Here is a 15,049-nt window from a genome sequence, read left to right on the forward strand (position 1 = left end):
GGCCATCCCATCCCATCCCGTCCCATCCCACATCCCGCTCCGCCCCTCCCGTCCCCGGCGAGCGCCGTCCCCGCCGCCGCCGCAGCGATCGCTGCCGCCGGTCGCGGCGGGCGGGCGCCATGGCGGTGCACGGGGTGCCGTGCCTGGCCTGGTGCCTCCGCCGAGTCGGGGCCAGCGGCGACTGGCTCCTGCTGGAGGCCGGCACGCAGGTGAGCCGCGCCGGGCTCCGGCCCTCGGAGCGGGCGGGTGGGCACGGCTCTCGGGGCGCAGTTTGGTGCGGTCTCCTGGTTTCTTACAGCGCTTCCCGCTTAAGGAGCAGCCTCCGTTCGGGGCCGTTGGGAGCGGCCGCCCGGCCGGGCCGCCCGAGCGGGCGAGCGCCGTTCAACCCCGGTAACGCCCGCGGGCGGGGAGGGCGGACCCGGCGCTGGGGTCGCCTTGGCCAAGCCTTCGCTTGTTTATATCTCTGAATTCTTCTGTCGTATTTAGATAGAGTTGTTCGCGTGACGGTAACGTAAGTGAGGACGAAGGGAATCCGTAGCGTAATTAGCAAAGCGATGCTTTTGGCGAGGTTAACAGTCCTAAGACATTAGGTATTCAGGTGTAAACGAGGTCGCGTTTAAATTGTATTGGTTATGTTTTGGTGCGGTACAGGAATAGCCATTTTCTCAGCGATCGTGGATTTTAGTTGAAAAATGGGCCCTGGTACCCTTCCCTAAAACCCAGCAGGCAAAGATATGTGATCACGTTGGGGCAGCGTAAAAGGATTGCTGTTCTGGTGGTCAAAATCAGGTGGTGTGGCTGATGCTGTGGTCAAGGCCTTGTGCTCACACACTGCAAAAGGGTCCCATCCAAATGTGTGCTTTTGTTACTCTCCCATCATGGATTCGAAGCCCTGAGATGTGCAGATCTCCTCAGTGAAGGACTGGAGGTAACAACTTACAGCCAGGGCACTGGTAAATGTGCAGGGAATCCAGTTTGGGATATTACTGCTCTGATTGTCTGCACAGTGGTTGTCATTCACAGCCAGGAGGCTGATGGCATTCTGGTGCTGTAGGTGTGCCAGGCCACAGAGCACACACTGCTTTTGCTGGAGATTTTAATTATAGTCATAGAATATCCTGAGTTGGTAGGGACTCACAAGGATCATAGAGTCCAGCTCCTGACTCTGCCCAGGACAGCCCTAAGAATCACACCACATGCCTGAGGGTGTTGTCCAAACACTTCTTGAACCCTGTCAGGCTTGGTGCTGTGACCACTTTGGTGCCAAAGGACAGTGCTGATGTGTGGGGATGGGATGTGATTTGCCAGTACTGCTGTGAGCAGCACTGAACTCCAGCAGGTGAGGGGTAACATCTTGGGCCCCTGTTTGCTAAATGAACTTGATCAAGGGGGAGTTTTGTGACTGGCCCTGCTTGCTGTCACTCATATTGGTATGTGAGGTCCTGCAGATGTGTGTGACTGGGCCCTGAGGATGCCACTGCAGGGACAAAGGCAAAGCTGGTTTTATGTTTGAATCCTCATGAAGAAGGGAGTCTTTATCCATTTGAGTATCTGTACCTCTTACATATGCAAGCCATGCTAACAAAAACATATATGAAACATGTAAGAGGTGGGCACTAACATGGTTAAGTTTGCTTTTGTCATCTTAATTTGCTTCCTTGCCTTTGGTTATGACATGGGGGTCTGAGTTCTTGCTCTAAACTCAAGTGAGAACTGCTCAGGTAATGCAATGCACACATGAATTAAGAGAAGTGTGCAGAGGAGGCAGCAGAGAGAGGGAGAGCAGGGATGTGCTTTAAATGGCAATCTGAAATTAGATGAGATTTAATAAGATACTGTACAATAGTACAATTAAATTATGTCCTTTCTTCCAGAAGATACTATTAAGAGTCTAATCCAGTTACTTAGATCACTTTTACTACTGGTTATGAGCTGCATCTGTAGCTTAGATTCTGAGCCATGAGATTGATAATGTGATTTATACAAGTACTGTGTATTTAGGGCAATGTTGAGTGTGCACTTTTTTTGATGGCAGCTTTCTGGACAATTTTTTTTCCTGTATATTTCCTGTTCACAAATGGTTGAACAGATGTAACTAGCAAAAGAAGAGGTTAAGAAGTAATCTTGAGACCCACACACAATAGTGCTAGTTTGAAGAAATGGTTAGATAATGAGTGAGGTGGGACATAGATGTTTTGTGAGTGGCTTTGAGCAGCTTTGGTGCTGAGGAAGATTTCCATAAAACCAAGGTTGTAATGTGCCTCAGAGAAATCCAAATTTCCTCAGTGGGAGAGAAAGATAATACTTTGTAAGCTTCCATTTTCTATATACTCTTAAATTTAAATGAAAAAGAATCATATTACGCCAAACTTTTTGGAATAACCATAAGATGTTGATCTAGAGTTTTGCTGTACTTAAATTGAAGTGCCATAACCTGAAATGACCATGTCATTACTGATTGCAATAACTACACTACTTTATTTTTAGGTGACTATTGGCCGAGGATTAGATATCACGTACCAGCTGGTGTCAAAAACCTGTCCCCTGATGATCTCTCGTAAGCACTGTGTCTTCCAGCAGAATGCAGAAGGGCAGTGGACTGTCAAGGATAACAAGGTACAGAGACCAATTGAAGACCTTGTACTCTGAGATTCATTGAATAGAATCCATTGTTTTGGATCTAGCAGTGAATAGGCTATGGTATTGCATAAGTGTGATAGAAGGTCCATGGGAACATGTTTTACCTGTTGTGCACTTCCAGCAGGAAACTTCAGTCTGCTGCAGTAGGGATGCAGACTGGATTACTTTCTGTATGTAGATCCACCTCTTGGTTTAGCATTTTTCAGACCAGTGTGGCCTGGCCAAGGGCACCTTGCAGTCTGTGAACTTGTTTGGTGTCACTTTCTTAAAAAAATATCCTACATGAATTTTGACATAGGATTTTATCCTTTCAAAAGGAAAACACTCTTGTAGTGCTGATGAAAAGATAAAGTGCAACTCCTTATTGTAGTGACACAATTGCTTTAATTGTAATCAACGTCAACAAGAATCTAGTGTTAGAAAAGCCATGCTTCATGTTGTGTTCAACTGAGTTTCTCCTGAAAGTTCTTCTCAGCTGATTAGGATAAAATGTTGATGTCAAGAGTTCTCAACTGGGTCTCACTTTGACTTCAGTAATCTGTTTTTATATCATGATCTCTCTACTTTCTCATTTGGTCTGAAAACAGTAAAATGAATAATTTGCTTTAAAACAGCACTGGTAGAACAAAAACGTTCAACACATCAGGCAGATTTGAAGGATGTTTGGGTTGACAGCAGATTAGTCAGAAAGGAATGGAGTGGCTACTATTAAAATTACACTGCTCTTAAACAAAACCCTCTTGTAGTACATGTATAAACTTGAAAACCTAATGCTAGTGCATGATAGGAAACATCTACCATAGATTAACTATTAACACTTCCTGTCTGTTTTCACTGTTGACCAGTTGGTCAGCTTGTTTCATTGAATCTAATTGAGACATGTCAGTTCCTAGTGTTTCTGCAGTTCATCCAGAGCATAGACCAGTTTTGCTGGTTTTGAAAATTATTTCTTGAGCTAATTTTGAAACCATTTTTGTGCTTTGAACATTATCTCTAGAAGAACATTTTCCTTCTTTACAGTCTCCTTGTATTTATGAAAAACTTTGTTTTCTGCAAGGAGTATAGCCAATGCTTCTTTCTATTTCCAATTTTTTTCTGGAATTTCAGGTAACATTAATTGTCAGGAAAAATTACGGTAGTATTCTATGTTACTGACAATGATCTATTGTGGAGTCTTTTTATTATTTAGTTCTTATTTCTGAAGCTTTTGTGCAGGTTTTCCCCTCAGCATTCATTGTTTCCCTTCTGCACAAGCACATATGTCAGAATGTTGTTCTTGGTGCTTGTACACAAAATCTGTAATGCAAGAATAATGTGCAGTAAATAATACAGTGCAGTAACTGTAATAAATGCAACACTGCGCCTGTAAACTGGATATTACAAGGTTTATTTGAAGAGGTGGCTTGTTCTGATTGAAGCACTGAAGAGGTTGGCTGTGTTTACTTACAGTTGCCAGAAATAACTTTCAGAGGATGCTGTAACTACATATTAAATTTTGGTGGTTCTGTGTTTATTGGCAGAGTCTAAATGGAGTTTGGCTTAATAAACAGCGCCTGGATCCATCAAAAGTCTATCCTATTGCTGAAGGAGACCGTATCGAGTTGGGAGTGCCTTTGGAAAACAGAGAGACTGCTGAATATGAGTATGAAGTGATTAAAGATGAATGGGAGAAAATTAGACCCTTTTTAGCCCAGAGAAGTGACCTGGGGAAAGCTAAGAGTTCAAGACCTAAACGTAAATTTAGTTTGGAGGAATTGGAGACATGTGAATCAGAAGGCCCTTCAAACTCCAGATGCAAAAGAGACAGAATGTCCTGTGGCAATGAACCTTTAGATAAATCATGGGGACAGGCAGAAGAGGCCAAACGGCTAACAGAGAAGATGGATGTCAAGCTGCCTTCTCCCGGGCCCAGTGAGGGGGACGGTGCTCCAGTGCATGGTAGCCCTGTGCACTCCAAAGCTGTGACTGTCCCCCAGCAGGACCAGAAAGGCTCCGGTCTTGTAGAGTCATGGACTGGCTTGAAAAAGCTGAGGAAATCTCTAGAAGATACAATGAAATTAAAGGTTAAAGTGCAGGAGAAGCAGACTGCAGTTCTAAATGTCAAGCAGAAGCGCAGGAAATGTGATCAGAAGGAGATCCTAGTAATGGAACAGGAGCTGCAGGAGTTGCAGAACCAACTCTGCATGGAGCAAGAGCATCAGCAGCAGCAGGTGGAAGAGCTGGAGAGGACATTCTGTAAAGAGCAGCAGAAGCTAGAGGTATAGTGGTGGCAATAATTTTGACCTGTGTCTTCACTTTGATGGAATGCCTCATGTAAGGCATTGATCCAAAATAGCTCTTGAACTGTACAGTAACAAAAATAGTGCTTGTGTGATTTACCCCTACTAAAGTTTTCGTGGAAGTATTTAACTGAGCACGTATCACAGTGCATATACCAAAAGAAAGTGCAGAGACAAAAGAGATTTGGCTGCATGGGGAATTCAGAAAAAGGTGCAAAATAAAGCATTTCAGTTGGAAAGAAGCATGTTTTTAAATAAGAAAACGAAAGTCATTGCCTGATCTCTGTTGCTTATAGAGAGGACAAGTTGAAAAGTAATTACTTTAAGTGTGAATATCTCTCAGTATACGGCTGAAGTAAAGCCCAGATTGCATGGCAAGTGCACTGTTTTTACAGTCAATGAAATACTGCATGCCTTAATCCCTGGGGGGAAGGAGATTATTTTCCTACTTTCAAAAAACCCTTTCTTGCAATCTGTAAGTACCTTTAAGCAGTAAGTATATGTGATAAGTTGCTTTTTTGGTAACAGACCAAAATCTGTTTGAACTTGAGACCACTCAAAATCAGGTTTAAAGAAAGTGAGGATTCATCTTGGAGTGAGTCTAATAATTTATTAGTTACTTCCTTAAAGTCCATTGCTAAAGACAAGATAGCAGTATGAGAAGTACAGAAAGTTTGGAGTTGTGTCCTTAGAAACAATGGGACATTTACCTGGAGCTTTAAGTATCTCTGAAGTATTTGAATGTACTCAAAGACAGAGTTGCATCTTTTAGGCTGTTGCTGATCTCTTTGCTTCTATGAATATGCTGGTGCTTTTTGAGCTAGAATAATGTGGAGATATTCCAAATATGGAACTGTAAATGATATATCCATTTTAACTCATCACAGTAAATGGTAGCTCTAATTTCTGTTGTACATATGTAACCCAAGAGTGGAACATATCACTGTTTATTGAAATCAGTGTTGTTTCCTTAAGCATATCCTCTAAAGAGAGTGTGCAGAGTAGTAATTTTCTCTCTTATGTTCTTCAAGTCTTTTTTTTTTCCCCCCGCTTCTTACCCCACCCAGGGAGAAAGATGTCAACAAGGCGAAGAGAATCTGAAGGAGCAGCTGGCCCAGATCCTGCAAGAGGCAAGTGATTATCAGTCTAGGTTTGGTCTAACTGTGTAGCTCGGATATTTAAATCTTTCCAAATGTTGTGGCCTCTTGGTAGAAGACAAGGACTGCGCCTTAGGTGACTGAAGAAACCTAACTGAAGTGAAAGAGTAACCTGGAAGAGGGAATGCAAAGTGTGATGGCACTGGGAAGGTCATAAATAACTGGCAGTGCATTCCAATTTTAAGTTAAGGATAAACTGCCTTAACACCTCAACTTGCATGTGTTGCTCTTCTAGGAGAATAGGAGAAATGAGTGTGCTGAACCTTATAACTATGGCCACATATCTTTAATAGGATAGCTTAGAATGGTACCCTTATAACTTCTGGAATGGTGTTGTTACAGCATCGTGCTTTGATGGAAGAACTGAATCGTAATAAAAAAGATTTTGAGGAGATAATTCGAGCCAAGAATAAAGAACTGGAAGAAACCAAGGTAAGGAATAACTGCATTCTTAGTTTTATTCATAAGTGAAACATGATATGCTGCATGAGCAGAGGAAATGGTTTATTTAACATTTGTCTTGGCTCTGCCTGGCCTCCTATAGTGCAAAATTTCTGTGTTTTGAGATGGCAGCTGACACTGGAAGGAGGCACCTTGCCCTTTTCATAAATTGGTGTCAAACAGTTGTTACTAGATCTTTCTCAATCATAAAGAAAGCCCATAGCAGCTGAACAGTGCATTTTGGAAGAGAAATGGTCCCATTGCACCCTTTCTTTGAAAAACAAACAAACAAAAAATCAAGCCAGAAATAACAGGAAAAAAAATCCACTGACAAACCAAAAGTGTTTGAAAAGTGAGGTGCTTCATTTTCAGTTAAAGTGTATTCAAGTAAAAGTGCATTGTGACAGCAGTTCCAGAAGGGATTGAAGGACAGAACTAATGTGGAATTTGAATAATGAATGAGATAAACCACAGTTCTTCCTGCCCTTGACACAAAGTGATGAGTAGAAAATAATTAAGGAGATCCTTTCCTGTGTCTTACTTTTGGAAGTTATCACATTGTCCACCACTGGCAGTTTGCTTTGTTTTTTTAATGTCATCTTTGGAAATTTGTTGCTGTTTCAACTATAGCTTCAGTTAGTAGAATTTTCCTGTTATTTTTAGAAAATACAGCAAGCACTTAGCCTAATCAGCCTAATTTAACTCTTAACAAACAAACAAAAAGATTATTAGGTTGTTAAATGCAAGTAGATGTTTTAAACTTTATTCCTTCTTTTTTTTTGTTTTTGAGGTGTTTAGTCTGTTGAGTGTTCTGCTTTTTATATCAGACACCAAAAAAAAACTGATTTAAGCCAAACTCTTGCTAGGAACAGGTTGAAAAAGATTCTGAAAAGATTGATCTGCTGGTAGTTCCTTTAGGCTGAAGGGAATTTTGGGTAATAGCTGTTCTCTCTTCCAAGTTCTCTGTAGTGGGTGGGAATATTCCCAATACTGCTGAGACTACAAAGAGGAAAGAGATTACAGATCTGGGTATGTGATAGATATCCACTCCACTTGACATGTGGAGATCTGCAGTATGATTTTCTTCCCCTGCCCACACTCATGCCAGTTGAGAAAAACCTTGTTCTTTGTTGATACACAACAACATGTACTTTTCCACCAGGAGGAGAAGGAAAAGGTGAGAGCCCAAAAAGAAGAGGTGTTGAATCAGATGAATGATGTGTTGGAGAATGAGTTGCAGTGCACAATCTGTTCTGAGCACTTTATCGAGGTATGTTTAAACCTGTATGGGTTTGCCAGTAAAAAAGAGACTTCAGAAGCTTTCCATAGCTCTAGTAACACAGTATTTAAGCCCTTTTCCTTGCTTACCTTGTTTAACAGTCCCAAGAGACCCACAGTGAGTTCTTATGGGAAAGAGTTGATCCAGAGATCTATTCTGTCTGCCCTGACTATTCTTTGCTCGACTGCAAGTTCAGCTTTAATGTCTCTATCTGCATAGACAAGAGTGCTTAATCCTAAAATGCACATAAGTTTGGAGCACTTGTGTAGATTTTTGAACTGGTGCCCTGAGTTGCTGCTGACAGCTGCCTGGGGCTGACTAGAGTTGGACTGTCTGAGGTTTAGCTATATGGAGAGGTTAGTAAAGGAAGGGAGGTATAGTATTCAATCAAGTCTTGGTATGTTTATATTGTTCAGATAATTTTTTTCTTTGAGAAATTGGCCTGTTTTAATGAAAACAGGCCAATTTCTCAAAGAAAAAGATTATCTGAACAATATAACTGATTCTACAAGTAATAGGCTATGTAATAGGCTATCTGAACAATATAACTGATTCTACAAGTAATAGGCTATTACTGATTCTACAAGTAATAGGCTATGCTTGTCCTGTAGACTATTATTTTTGTTTATGTTTTGCTGTAAGGTCAGTTTCATGACATTATTGTTTTACTATGGGAAACCTGTTGTATTAGCCTTGTTTTAATGGCTTAAGAGCTAGCTGAAATTTTAATTTCTGGTTTCTCAGTACATTAAGATGCTATTTTGCAGTATCTTGAGTTTTTCCCATAAGTTATGCTTTTCAAATTGGGGTAACTTGTAAAAATTAATTACTTTTCCCTGTTTCTGACTTGCTGTGACTTAGAGTGACTCCATTAACTGACTTGTAACACTGGTCTGGGGGAGTTTGTGTCGGACTCCTGTGAAGGCCCTAAAGGCTTTGGGCTCTCCAGTCCCTTTCTCTTTACAAAATATCCATCTAATAGTTCCCTGTATTCAGTACATTTTTGCTTGGCAGTGCCTGTATGAGCTTGCAGTGACCAGTGTCCTTCTGCTGAATTCCATAGGCAGTGACTCTGAACTGTGCACACAGCTTCTGCTCCTACTGCATCAATGAGTGGACAAAACGTAAAGTGGAGTGCCCTATCTGCAGGCAGGAGATCAAATCACAGACACGCTCTCTGGTGCTGGACAACTGCATTAACAGGATGGTAGAAAAACTGGATGTGGAAATGAAAGAGCATCGCCTGAGCCTTATCAGAGAGCGGAAAGGTGAGAGGTGGGTGGCTGTGGCATGATGAGTACAATCTCTTATTCCATCTGTTTTGCACAACTTTCTTTGGCACCTATATACCAAGAAGATGCTCAGGGAATACTGCAGATACACTAAAAAAATAATAATGAGGTCTGTCTACTAACGAGCTTTACTGCATAGTAAAATAAAATAAGTACAAAGTTTGGAAAATGACTTCAGTATGAATTTCATGGTCTGGCAGGAAAACTTAGTTTAACCATGCTCTTTCAAAGACATCACTTAATAAAAGCAAAAATACATAGAATGATCCTTGAAAAATGTACCAGGCACTTTTGATTAAACTGCAGAGTGCATAATTACAGAAACTCAGCAGACCTGACAAGAAGCTCTGAATTCTTTTCTATGTGCTAGATTTATGTAGGAAATCTCTGAAAGAGACACTGGTATATCATGTAAGTATGACTGAACTGACAGTTGCTCTGACATGTTTATTTTTGTGGAATTAAAGCCACTGTGGCTTACAGGCATAACATCTTGCCTAGTTGTTGCTAAAATACTGTGCATCATGGTGGTTGTTTTATTAATAACCCCAGTATGGGTTATTTCTAGTTTGCTTCCTTCTAAATTTCTTTGTAGAGCACTTGACATTGGTATCTAGGTGCTGAAATGTAGATGTCTGTTCCTGCTACCCCTTAAATTTCTGTTGCTGTGTTCTCTTAAGTAATTGTTTTGTTTTCCCTTCATAGAGATGAGTGCATGATCCTTAATTTTGCAGTGTATCAAATTGTATTTTTACCAAAAGAAAGGTGCTTTTGATAGATGTGCCATGGTGACAGAATGACATGACTAAGCAGTGCTCGTTCAAGCCTGAAATGATAACCTATGTAAGCCTTTCAGTCTGATTCCCTCAGGAAGGGCTGCACTGCTGAGAGGCTGCCCGGCTCAGCTACAAGGATTGCTTTTACCTCTGTGGAACTGAGGCAGCCCCTGTGCAATGCATGCATCTGCAGAGTGCCACAGTGCTCCTAGGTGTCTGCTCAGGTGGCTGATGGGCACTGGCTGAAGTGGTGCCTTCAGTGCAGCCCATTGTGTGCTACACCAATGGTCTTCATCCTTGATCAAACAAAAAGCAAATGAGTTCTTAGCCTACCTTCAGAAATAGCTACCAGTAGGAAATAATTTACATTTACTGTGACACACTTCAGCTGGAAGGTGAAAGGTTTCTGTGCCTCTTTTTGTGCCGTGATGGAAACATTTTGATTGAAATGAAGATAACCATTTGTCTATTTAAAATTAATTCCTAAGAAATACCTATTAAAAGAAGAATGATATTGGAAGTCGCACTTGAGAAGCTGTCAAGGCATTCCAAGAAAACTTTCTAGGAGTCTTAGTAGCCCCAGCACTAGAAGGACAGCTTGCAGTCTTAAATAGATGAAGCTTTTGATGAGGCTATAAATGTCCTGAACAATCAGTACCTGTTTGAGAGCCCCTTACCATGCTTTTTCTTTCATTTTCTTACCTGGCAAGACACTGAAATAGTTAGCCACTTCCATTGCCTGTTGTGTCCCTGTGAAGGGGTGGAGAATGTCTCCTCCTCACCTGTATTACCTTAATAGGAAAAGACATAGAGAACACTTTTGAGCACTTAAGAAAACAAGCAAATAAATAACTCCCATTCATTTGGTTTTTTTTGCTGAAAACTGAAATGAAAAAGGCCTATATCCTGCAGCTTGAAAGACTGTGAGAAGCTAAAACATAGTTTCTAAGAGAAGTAGTAATTTAGCACTTGTGGGTACAGTGGTCACAGCTAACTTTTTTTTCTGTGTGTTTTGAATGCAGAGAAACAGAATGTGATGGTGAAGCCAGCCACAGACAGTGACAACGGTGTCCCTTCTACCACCTACTCCATCTCGTCAATGAACAGTTGTGACAGCGAGGACTCTGAGGAGGATTTTTCCTATAGTGAAAGCTACTATGTTATCTGAACATCGTTACTGCAGACTCATTGCCCCTGTGCTGCCTCGAACCAGCCTAATGGTGTTTGGTTGACTGCTGCTGGAGGAGTGGACTAGGCACCTGGAAGGACCTGTGAAGAGGCTGGAGCTGTAAACTAGCAGCATTTGGAAGAAGGATCTTGTTTTCCAAATGAATGCACAGAAGCTTGATCTCTAAAACAAAATTGGGTTTGTGAGAGAACAGACTGCCATTATGCTGTCTAATTGAATTACAAACCCTAAACTTCCACTTTAGCTTGTGACCTGCTCAGTGTAATGAAAGAGTTTGTATTGAATCATTGCCCTTTCCTTAATGAATTACATGTTTACATCAGCATTCCTTATTTCAGGCAGCAGAGGGAATGTCCCAAGCCTTTTGAGAACTTGGCCATCCCCACCAGCAGGCAGGAGATAGTGCCAATGTGGGTTTTCCTCTTGAATTTCATATGGCAACTAGAGTCATCCCAGGCCTTTGGTGTTGAAGGTGATAAAGGGTGGGATGCAGACACTGTTGGCTGCAAGTGCATTGTAAGCTAGCTGCTGGCCATCAGCTTGTTCTGTTTATGTAGCCCATTCTCCATTAGATAGGGATAGAGGAGATTAAATCTTCCAGAAGTCTTTAGCTAGTGTTCTTTTCATTTAGTGTCTTTGGTTTGTTCCCTCTTCAGGCTTTTGCATAAAGGATTTTAGAACTGGGAAGCAGCACATCCAGAAATTTTTAGTAATGACTTTATAAACATATAATCAGCAGCAAGAGAGGAACCTCTGTATCTTCAGGTGTGCTGTTCTCCAAATTAATGAAATGTCCTGTTGGCAGGGTAGGAAAGCAGCATCCATAGACAACCATAAGATACAGAATGAAGCACTTCTTTTTATTGTTTACAAGACATAACTGTTGAGTAGTGGGTTGTACTACTCTCATACCAAATCACTCATTCATAAGAGATTGATCAAGTCTTGCCTCATCCTATCATGTATTTGTCTATTGAATTCCATTTTCTAGTGACTTATGCTTTTGACTTAGCTGTTACATGGAAAGGACTCTTACACTGTGAGAACAGGATGGGGAAGCCCTTCTCATCTGTAATATTTCTTTGGCTCTTTGTATATACCTTTTTGGTTCTATGTTTATTTTGTTTAAGAACAAAAATATAAATCCATTTCTGCATTAGTCTTATTTGGTGCAGCCACTGAGATGTCTTCTAGTTGTCTTAGGCTTTTTTTAGAAAACAGACTATGTAATTTAAATACTTTGCTTCATGTTTTGATTGCTGTATGCAGTGTGACTATTGTAAAGTTAATTGAAAGACATTTGTATTCAGGAACTGATCAAAGACAGCGCAATCCTGTGACTACCCTAATGCTAATTTAATAGCTACAATCATGCCTCTTACCTGCTTCCCCCAAGAAAGATCCCATTTAAAAGGTGCATGAATGATGTCCTAAGGGAGTAGTGCTGACAAATTTGGTCAGTAGGATTCAAACAGGGGAGGCCCGATCTGTGGGCCAGGCAGCTTGCTTAAAACTTTACTGTAAGGTTTCTTTTGTGAAGGAGACATTACATCTTCTGTATTCTTCTTTCTCTTTTAATGTTCATTTTCTGTATGTGCTCTTGAGAGTTTCTTTTGTGAATAGATGCTTTCTAGAATGAGCAAGAGAAGAGCATTCCTCAATATGCTCATGAAACAGGCTGATGTGGAACAGGCATTTCCAATGAAGAGGAGTAGAAGGAAATCTGGTTATGTAGGACTGTGAATTCTTTGACTCTGTATCTCTTCCATACTGCTGTGCTTTTTTTCTCATTTCATTTTGCAAAATACATATTTATTTTATTATGTTGGTGTTTATGCATATTGCAGAGAAGGATAATACTTCCCCTGGTAACAGAGTCGTAATCTTTGGTTTGGTTGCTGATTGTGTCCTCTTTTCACTAGAACATAAAGAATGTAAGCGGTGTATTCCAAATTATTTTCACTCTTACTGGTAGGTGCACAGTGTGTAAATGTGCACAGAGAGAGGTTAAGTATTAGTAATGTCCACGTACAAAAGCTTTTCACTGACAAAAGCAGACCTGTGTATCTGCAGTGTGCGCTCCTTTGCTCTAAGGTCTGGATCCTTTCTTCTCCTTGGTTGTCTACTTGTTTCTACTTGGCTGTGCCCTTGGAGATATTATGCCCTGAACTGTTACCTGTCTTGGGATGGCATCAAGTGCTTCCAGCTGTCAGGTTATAACTGAGCTGGTCACAGATGATGCAGGGCAGGTTCACGACTTGCTGTTTCCCTTGGAAGACAGCTGTTAGGTAGTGTGATAATCAGACACTTACAGAGCAATACATTGTCAGCATCAGTGGAAGAGTTGGGAAGGGGTGCCAGTAAAAGGGGATCACTACAGAGGGATGTTTGCCTCGTACAGATCTGTGGAGTCCAAGACCAATCTGACAATCTTGTGCAAGAAAAATATACCACGTGTGTGGTGAGCCTGCCACAGGCAGAGTGGGAACTTCAGACAAAGTTTAATTATTAAAGAAGCCCTCCCATTGAGTCACGAGGTGCAGACAGGGCCCCCTTGCTTTCCAAAATCCTTCTCAGAGAGGAGCATAGATATGGCTGGATCCAATCTTAGCCCCAGACTGTCAGTGGTTCACGTCTAAGGATTTTATAGGTGTAAATGAACCTTTATACAACTTGGTCCTGGAGGATTTAAGGATGGCAAACCAGATATATAAATATGTATGATTTATTATAATAATGATTGGGCAAAAAGTTCTTAATCAGAATAATTTACTGAATAATATAGGAGGTAGAACAGCTCTTACAGTGCATTATGATGCAATATTGAAGTAATTGTTTTAAAGCAATTGTATTAAAGCTAAGAAAAAGACACAATTCAGTAGAGATAAGGTTCACCCATGACTGTGGACTAATTTATTTTTCTCAGTCATGAGGAATAGCCTTGAACAGCATCCCCAGTCCACACTGGGAAATTCACACATACACTTTGAGAAATGCACACATACACTTTGAGAAAGGGTATATTAGAAGACCCTGCCCTTAAAATGTGGGACTGGGCTTTTATAGTATGAAGTTATTGACTGTCAATCAGGTCTCCAGGCTAGCAGTGTCATCTCAGCAGCTTTGGATAATTTATCTGTAGTGTCACTTACTGGTTCTGGGTATTTTAGCAGGTCTACCACATCTTCAGCTCACTATCAGGATGTTTAATTTCGGGACTGATGAGTCAGACTGGTTTCAGCATTACTGAGCATCAAAAGCATCATGATGACCCCATCTTCATTTACCATGAACAACTTTTCCCATAGTCATTTTTTGAGTTGTTTTTCCCATTCCAGGCAAGCATCCTGCTACAGAGCCTTAGCAACAACTGTCAAATTTAACTGCAGAACATGTAACAGGTAATTCAATAATCCAGCTGTGCCCCCCTTCCCCCAAGTGAAGTGCAGGTTTTCTTTAACAAAGGCTCTGACTAGTCAATGTTTTACTTTCTCCTCTTCATCATCCCATCCTGCCATAACTCAACCTATTTAGACACACAGTTTACAGCAACTACATAACCATGAGCCACACTTCCCAAGTAGGATCCTCCTGTCTCTTGATACTACTGTGTTTGCTTTGGTTTTGTGAGACTAAGCATTCCAGCTTGTGTGCTGAGCTCTGTGTCCTCAGGGTTCGAGCTTAATGCAAACTACAAGACGGCTCCCAGGATCAGGTTGGAAAAGACCTGAGGTCATCGAGTCCAACCCATGACTTAACGCCACCATGGGAACTAGACAATGGCACTGAGTGCCACATCCAGTCTTTCCTTGAGCACCTCCAGGGATGGTGACTCCACCACCTCCCTGAGTAGCGCATTCCAATGTCGAATCACCCTTTCTGTAGAGGAATTCCTCCAGCTGTCCAACCTGAACCTCCCCTGGGCAGCCTGAGGTTGTGTCCTCTTGTCCTGGCACTGGTGGCCGGGGGGAAGAGGCCGATCCGCACTTGGCTGTG

At 41.5% G+C, this 15,049-nt stretch overlaps 1 protein-coding gene across 1 annotated transcript; it reads left to right on the forward strand.

Annotated features, from left to right (window-relative positions):
• Nucleotides 1–93: 93 nt before the first annotated feature.
• RNF8 (ring finger protein 8) lies at nucleotides 94–12,876 on the forward strand. The gene is made up of 8 exons (XM_063151997.1): nucleotides 94–209; nucleotides 2,488–2,616; nucleotides 4,161–4,898; nucleotides 5,987–6,049; nucleotides 6,419–6,508; nucleotides 7,680–7,787; nucleotides 8,860–9,064; nucleotides 10,887–12,876. The coding sequence occupies exons 1-8, from the start codon at nucleotides 120–122 to the stop codon at nucleotides 11,030–11,032; spliced, it is 1,569 nt and encodes a 522-aa protein (XP_063008067.1). The 5' UTR covers nucleotides 94–119; the 3' UTR covers nucleotides 11,033–12,876.
• Nucleotides 12,877–15,049: the final 2,173 nt, after the last annotated feature.

This window comes from Melospiza melodia, chromosome 3 (genome assembly GCF_035770615.1).
Source record: "Melospiza melodia melodia isolate bMelMel2 chromosome 3, bMelMel2.pri, whole genome shotgun sequence".
Classification (NCBI taxonomy): Eukaryota; Metazoa; Chordata; class Aves; order Passeriformes; family Passerellidae; genus Melospiza; species Melospiza melodia.

Coding starts and splice junctions, on each gene's coding strand:
- RNF8 (XM_063151997.1), top strand. CDS start 120: ATGGCGGTGCACGGGGTGCCGTGCCTGGCCTGGTGCCTCCGCCGAGTC. Junction 6,509..7,679: donor AAGAACTGGAAGAAACCAAG/GTAAGGAATAAC, acceptor CTTTTCCACCAG/GAGGAGAAGGAAAAGGTGAG. Junction 7,788..8,859: donor GTTCTGAGCACTTTATCGAG/GTATGTTTAAAC, acceptor TGAATTCCATAG/GCAGTGACTCTGAACTGTGC.